The 7,958-nt window shown below is 43.0% G+C and overlaps 1 protein-coding gene across 1 annotated transcript; it reads right to left on the bottom strand.

Annotated features, from left to right (window-relative positions):
* Window positions 1–441: 441 nt before the first annotated feature.
* Window positions 442–4,846, bottom strand: LOC123445070 (thioredoxin domain-containing protein 9 homolog). The gene is made up of 4 exons (XM_045121996.1): window positions 4,692–4,846; window positions 4,339–4,611; window positions 997–1,155; window positions 442–915 (listed from the first exon to the last, which is right to left on the bottom strand). The coding sequence occupies exons 1-4, from the start codon at window positions 4,710–4,712 to the stop codon at window positions 733–735; spliced, it is 636 nt and encodes a 211-aa protein (XP_044977931.1). The 5' UTR covers window positions 4,713–4,846; the 3' UTR covers window positions 442–732.
* Between the last annotated feature and the right edge of the window lie 3,112 nt (window positions 4,847–7,958).

Genomic DNA, 7,958 nt, shown 5'->3' with positions numbered 1-7,958 from the left:
TAATTTATTTTGTGGTGTGGACTTGAGGTTGTGAAGAGCTAGACCTATTTGCTTTTGCACTCATGTTTGTCATCTTATTTGCTTTTGCACTTGTACTCCCATTTACTCTCTGTTTTTTTTACCAAAGGTGGTCTGCTAGGTACTTAAGTCAAGTTTTAATCATATATGTTCCATCTTTATGCAGATTCCTATTGTGGAAGAAAGAAATGGGAAGAAAGATCGAAAAAATGGATGCTGTGTAGGCTCAACAACCAGAAAATTCAAGGTATTTATTGTTTGTTCAAAAATGAAATAAGGCATCGCCTCGCCTCATGCCTAGGATATAAGCAGTGTGACATTCTACAAGAGCACCAAACGCCTGGACGCCTTAAAAACTTTGAATATAAGCAATGTGGCTATTCAGATTTGTAACTGATCATAACTTCCATCCACAAGCAATAGTAACACGAACCAGGATATACCATTTGTTCCGCTTGTCAAGAAATTCATCGATTTTCTGGCAATCGCACGCACAGAGCAAGAAAAGTCTCGCTAGCAACGACAAACATTTCCACTCAAATAAACAAACCAAACCAGGTATGGACACATGGTAATAACGAGATCAATCTACAACAGTGACAACCATCGGCACACAAACTTCTTTCCTATTGCTACTAAGGATAACAAGCATAACAGCTTGGCGTAATCCTATATATATAATCCTTTGCCCACGCCTTCAATACAGGAACAAAACTAATCAGAGTCTGATGAGTTGCCAGCGCCTGATTGTCGAACGCTTCGCTTGCTGGCGGCAGCTTGCTTGGAAGCATTTGCAGGTCCCTCTCCGTCAAGGAAGATCACCTGAGCTTTCGCAATACGTTCCTCCAGATCTTCAGTGCTGAAGTCATCTTTACCACCCAGCTGATCAAATCCAACCTGGTAGAAGAAATAATAATTATACACATCTGATGACATTTTTCACACGACTGAAGAACGAACTGTGAAGAGCAGTCTTACCACATAATCCTCAACCTTGGCATTCTTCACTAGAGCAAGAGTTGGGAGCACAACAACCCTTAGTTTTTCGGTCAGAAAGGGAGCCTTTTCCGCATGAACTTTGATAAACCGTGTTTCTACATGCTGTTTTGCAAGAATCGACATGTGTTTGTCCATAACCTGCAGCCCAAGAGAGGAGAGATCTAAGAAATTTCTTTTGGACAATGCAAGTTTCAGCTAAATAACACTGCTATCATCAGTGGCACATGACAAAAACAACATAACAGCATTAAATAGGAAAAACAAACACGTACGGCGCCGTCACAGCGTTCTTCTAATTCACAATGGCACGCTTAGATGCGCACTCAGTAACAAGATATCTCCAAGATTATAAATGGCAAAGATAATCACAGTGCAAATAACAGCATGGAGATTTTCAAGAAAGAAAATATATGGTAAGATGACTGATTAAGTGACCAGATGATTTGTTGCACAGGTTTTTTATTTTTTGCTTTACTAGGTATATGTTGAATGTTGCATATTTGAATATAATTTCTTGTACGAGTTCCTTTTTTTCTGCTGCACATGTTGCAAGCGGTCTCAGTGAGAGCATTGAACAGGTATTTGTTACACTGGTACAAACTATATATTACATATAGTTAGAGTTTTGCTTATAAATGCTGCATCTGTTTTCCAATGTTTAGGTTGCACTGAGTGGGGAACTGTTGGTACATAAAAAATGTGCACGGCGTGATTTTCGGTGGCAAGGCAACAATTACACGAATAAGATGGTCCGCTGTAGTGTGATTAGGCGGTGGCGAAAGAGGCAGATTAGGAGAACATCCCAGGATAAATAAAATAATACTACTACAAAGTGTTTCACAACAATGCTTTGGAAGATGCAACCAGCATGACCAGTACATAAAGTAGACATAATAAGCAGCAAAATGGCACAGCAGAGTGGTGGATCTACCATTAATGCCCAAGCATCTCAAGCTATCTTCATTTATAGGAGTGCTTCAACTACTATGTGACACTTGGCTGTACTCTTTGCCTCTATCCAAAAGATAGTGAACATGTAGTGATTCAAGAACTGAACTTGATTCAGCCAACTGCCCACCATTTGTTGAGGAACTAAGATTTCAGTGGGTAATGAGAGGAACCCGTCCCAGTAGACCACAAGATAGAACACACCCCTTCTAGTTCTTCCTTGGTACAAATAGATGCTCCTTTATATAGAGCCAGGGGCCCTACACCTCAATCTACTTGAAAAGGGAAATGCTTATCTAATCCTATCCATAACTGGACTAAGGCCCACCAAATAATTAACTAAATCTTCAAACTGCTACTTCCTTTGGTGCGCCAGAACTAGGATGGCCCACTGCCTTGCGCCAACTCCTGGACTTGGGGTGGGTCCATGCCATCACAACATCTTATGTGCAAAGGCAATCAGTTAACTTATAGTACACCCAACTGAAGCAATCACTAATTGGCCACCCCCGAGAAATATTACTAAGCTCAGAAGTTTTTTGGGCCTCAATGGTTGCCATAGCAGATTCATCCTGAATTATCCAAACTTCTTTTCACAGCCCTGAAAAAAGGACAATGTCCAATGGTCCTCTGGGCAGCTGCCTGACTTTACAAAACCATTTATACTAGATGCAGATGCATGTGCTTATGGTATTCGTGCAGTCCTCATGCAAAGTGGCATGCCTATCTCTTTTTCAGCAAATCAATTGTTCCTGGGGCATCTGCTCTCTCCACTTGTAATAGAGGCAATGGTCATCACTGAAGCATTAACAAAAATGGAAACACTATTTTGCTACATCTTCCTTGACCACCAGAACAGCTCAAAAGAGTCACAAGTATATTCAAGAGTAGAAATTGGCAGAAGGCATGCTAGACAAGTTATTGGTCAAATTACTGTGCTATAATTATATCATTAAATATAAAAAAGGCAACAAGAACAGAGTAGCCAATGCTCTTCTAGAGTTCAGCACAAATTGCACTCTATCTGCTAGTACTGCAAAACCATCTTGGAATACTGAAGTGGTTGCTAGCTAAAACCAGGATCAGAGATGCAAAGATCTGATCACCGAGCTGACGATAGCCCGGACTCCCTTCCCAATTATAATTTCAAGCAAGGAGTGATCCAATATAAAAACAGAGCCATTGTAGGTTCACACGATGTCCTCAGTAACAAATTAATCTCTGCACTACATAATTCAGAGTTTTAAATTTCGAGAAAACGCAAAAGACCTTTGCGGTAGAGGTTCAGCACTTCAGCTACAATCCTCCGAGGAGGTGCAGGGTACATAATTCAGAGTTGGGTGGGAATTGAGGCCGTAGAGCTACATAACTAAGGATTAAGCTCCTTTTCCATTGGTCTGGTATGAAACAAGACATTCGTGACTTCATCAAATAATGCCCCCGCTTGTCAAACCAATAAACCTGAGCACTCTAAGTACCCTGGACTACTACAACCTCTCCATGCTACAGACTTTGCTTTGTACCATATAAGTATGGACTTTGTTGGGGGTTTGGTTGGTACCATGTAAGCGTGGACTTTGTTGAGCGTTAAAAAAGGCACGCCTAAGCGAGTGCTTAAGTGCGCCTAGGCTCTAGGCGATAGCAAAACGCCTAGCGCATAACTACGCTTAATCTGCGCATAAGCATACGCTTTGGTCAGAAAAGCGCAAGGCGGTGGCAAAATGCACAATTAACGCGTAGCGCTTTTTTAATGTCTTTCAACTCTCTGCTTAGTTCTTGTGCCAAACCCCAAAACGACCTCTAAATCTTAATGTGAATAGAAGTAGTACGTAATGGCACTTGCAGGTCCACCTAATAGATAAAATTCATCCAACAAATATGGCCTTCACCTCTAGGGCAGCAGCCCTCACGCATTCTCCAAACATAAGGATGTTGGACTCCATAAATAATAATCAGACACCAAGCATTTGTGACTGTGCCGGCCAACAATTATTCAAGTTCCATTCAACTCATAAATGGCAAGTAACTTGAAAAGCCAAGTTGGGGTGTCAAGAAATTGATAATAGGAAATCAAAAGGCATGGCTTGCGCAGTACAAATGGAGGAGCCGACATTCGCATTGCATATGGCACAGCAATTACAGAGGTTCGGTAAAGAACCAGGTCTACACTAAAGTAAAGTATTAACCCCGCTCAAGATATCCCGATCTAGGAAAAGCACAGCACGACGTTATCGGAACAGCATTGCCAATCGAAGACGATTCACCACGAGATCCGATCCACATCTAAACAATCGAATCTGAGCTTCTTTTTGTTGTTGTTGAAGGAATGGAATGGGATGGGATGAAAAGAAGGAAGCAAAGAAAGGAGCGCACCTTGCACGGCCAGTTGTCGCGGTAGAAGTGGCAGACCATGCGCTCGCTGGCCTTGGCGGCGGAGAAGAACTCTTTCTCGGGGACCTCGGTGTACTCGCCGTGGCCCAGGGCGCGCCACTTGGCCCGGCGCTCGGCCGCGCGGCGCATCTGCAGCATCCGGCGCTCGCGGAGCGCCTCGATGTCGTCCGGGTCGAGCCGCTCGAGCGCGGCGATCTCCTCGTCTAGCTTGTCCTCGACCGCCTTGGCGACCGACAGGACCTGCTTCTCCAAGATCTGCGGTGGTTGGGGCACGGCATGTCAGAGAAATGGAGCCGGGGAAGCGGATACGGTGCGATAGGTCGGAGATTGGCTACCTGGCTTACGACGCCGTCCATGGCGGCAGCGGCGGGAGGAGGGAGACGGAGATCGGGGAGAGGGGGAAGAGAGGCGGCGAGGTCGTGGAGTGAAGAGGGTGGAGTTTTGCTTCGGGCTTCTGCAGTTCGGCTGATTGAAAAATCTGATTGATGCTACTCCGAGCCCTTTGTTGGGCTACTTGAATCTCAAGAAAATCGAATAGTTTTTTTTTATAAAAGGGATAGTATCAAGAAAATTGAATTGTCGGGCTACTTGAATCTCAAAAATAAAAAATCAAGGGACAAATGTGACTCCAAAAAATCAAGACCTAACTGAGACATTGCCGACACCTACGCCTTGCAAAAGACCATTTACCCTCCTTGACAACACACGAGCTACGAAAAGTTTAAGTCAAAACGTCTTTAAGAAGGCAACGACGCTAAAAGGCTGCCGTCGTAGGATCCAACCACTGCAGGTCAAATCTTGAGTTTTCATCCTAAAAGCATGTGTGAGCAGAATCTGAAGCAGTGTCTTTAATAAAAACATTTTTTCGAAAGACATGACATGTGAAACACCGCCACATGAGCACTAATGATGAGCCCTAGGTTTGTAATGTCCGTTTTACATTTGTCCTCCTATCTGGATCCACTTGGTTAGAATAATGCCCCGATTATTTAGGTTCTTGATTGTGCTTGAACCAAAGGCCAATTGCTACATTGAGACCTTCTGAGATCCAGGACAAATTATCATAGGATAAACAGACCATCTAGGTGTATACTTCTTCCTAAGGTTTTGAATCGTATTGCACGACTGAATGTTCAGAAACAAGGGACTTTGGATGGCCGAAGGCTTATGGTGTGAATTGTCCAAATGTACAAATATCGTCGTGGAGAAGAGCACCTCTTTGAGCTCATTTTCATATTTGAGCCCCCCAAGTGATTCCCCTAGGAAACTTCATTTGAGTGATTCTTGATATAGAAGAGATGTTTGAAGGGTGGGGGGGGGCGTGTTGGTACGCAAAACTTTCATTGGAGTGAAGAGAGCTTTGAGAATGAAGTTAAGCTATGTGAAGGTACAAAATTTCCCCTCTTTTGAGATGATAATTTGACCAATTTCTCGGAGACTCCTTCAGTCTTGTTACACTTGGAGATTGAAAATTCCTAGGCGGCTTGTGTCACTGCTTCACCGAGAGTTTCCAAGTTATGGTGTGCCCTCAAGTTTGTGAAGGTGAAGTTCGTCTTCAAGGGCCTATTCTTAGTGGTTGAGCTCAGACTTTGTTGGTTGAGTCTCAAGGAAGAAGGCAAGATTTTTGTGTCGTTGAGGATATCTCATGGTGTTCCCCCACTCCTATCCAATAATGATATATAACATCCCTTTAAGATGTAAACTTCGGGAAATTCATCATCTTCATGCCCCTTTGGTTATTTCTATTCTAGTTCTTATTATTTGTTAGTTGTTAACTAGCTTGCTTACTTGTTTATCTTGTTGACGAGTTACTTCTATCATAAAGGTTGATTGTACTTAGTTGCATTTTTAGAGACCCCGAAATTTCTTAAGCCCTAAAATCACCTAAGAAAATTACAAAAGATGGTTCTTATTGATCTCCCTACAAATCGACATATTTAATCCTTCAAACCCGCATTGCCACATTGTACATCTATATAGGTAATTAAGTTAATCTTTTTTTTTCTGGACCAGTGAAGCTTGCATTAACACTAAGTGTTTGTGATCCTCAAACTACAATCCTCTCCATGGATATCCCAAACAGTAACCCTGGTGTTCTTTTTATTGAATTTTAAATTAAAATTAATGATGCAAAACATAATCGGAAGTGCAATAGACCACATTTTTTGTATTGGGGGCAAAAACCAATACGACAACTTTTTTTTATGTACTAATACATTGCACTTCCTTGATTACCCACTCCCTCCCCTTGTATGGTGGTTGTATATGTGTACATGATCTTCCTTCGTCTCGCAGCATTCTCATTATGTTTAAGAAACTAGCTAACGAGTTTGATTAGGCCCTTAGAGACGCATATACTAGTTGGTGTTTATGCTAAGAGTTGGTCTTTTTGGTTAGTTGAAATGACCTATATCCATAAAAGGAGGAAATATTCCAATTTTTATTGGTATATATTGTCATTAGTCGGATTTATATGTTGTCCTTGGAAAAGATCACTTCCAATTTTGTTTGGGGTTGTGGATGATCGGCTACTTAGAGCATCTCTAGTCGCCCCCACCCCCAAGGGCCTGAAATAACGCCGCTTGGGGACGAACCAACGCTAAATTCAGCATGGGGGGCTGGCTCCCTGATACGTCCACAACGTATCTATAATTTATTCTTGTTCCATGATCTTTTGGGTGACATTGTTATATGTTTTGCTACACTTTTATATCATTTTACACATATTTGGACTAACCTACTAACTCAGTGCATCCAATGCCAGTTTCTATCTGATGATGTCTATTTTGCAGGGGCTTTTACCCAATTTTCCGAAGCCCGAAAAAATCAAGGAAAAATATATATAAAATCAGCGAAACAGAAGCTTCCGAATCACCGAAGGGGGCAGAGGGGGGCTAGGGGCCTCCCAGGCAACGTGCTGGCGCGGTCAGGCCCTAGGTCGCGCCAGGAGGTCTCCTGGGTGGGTCCCACCTCCTCCGGTGCCCTCCTTTGGCCTATATTTAGAGTCCCGAGAGGAAACCCTCGCAGACTTTCTGGAATCGCGAATTTCTCCATCGTTCCGCCGCCGTAGCGCTTCCGAGATCGGGAGCGTCGGGATACCTCTTCTCGGCACCCTACCGGTGGGAGGATTGACCTCCGGGAGCTTCTCCACCACCATGGACGCTTCCCGGATGTGCCATGAGTAGTTTCCCTTGGACCATGAGTCCATGACCAGTAGCTATGTGATGTATTCTCTCCAATCTTGTGCTTCAATGGTTAGTCCTTGTGAGCTGCCCTACATGATCAAGGCATCTATGTAATTCTCTTGCTATTTCTATGCTCGGTTTGTTGGGATCCGATGGATTATGAGATTATGTTCAGATTGTTATGAGTTATATATTTGATTATCCTTTTATATTATATTCCTTAGTGGTTCATGCATGTTCTCCGTTGCTTTTTATTGCTTTGGCCAAGTAGTAGATCGTAACTCCAAGAGGGAGTATTATGCATGATTGTGGGTTCGGGCCCCTCGATGTCTAGCTTGAGTGACTGAAACATGAGACTAGGGGATGTGCTTGTTGCCATCACGAAGAAAACAATGATGCTTGTGACCACGGTTGCAA

The sequence above is a fragment of the Hordeum vulgare genome, chromosome 3H (assembly GCF_904849725.1).
Source record: "Hordeum vulgare subsp. vulgare chromosome 3H, MorexV3_pseudomolecules_assembly, whole genome shotgun sequence".
Classification (NCBI taxonomy): domain Eukaryota; kingdom Viridiplantae; phylum Streptophyta; class Magnoliopsida; order Poales; family Poaceae; genus Hordeum; species Hordeum vulgare.
Note: the sequence above shows the minus strand (reverse complement) of the source record. Positions and strands in the feature narration are given on the sequence as shown.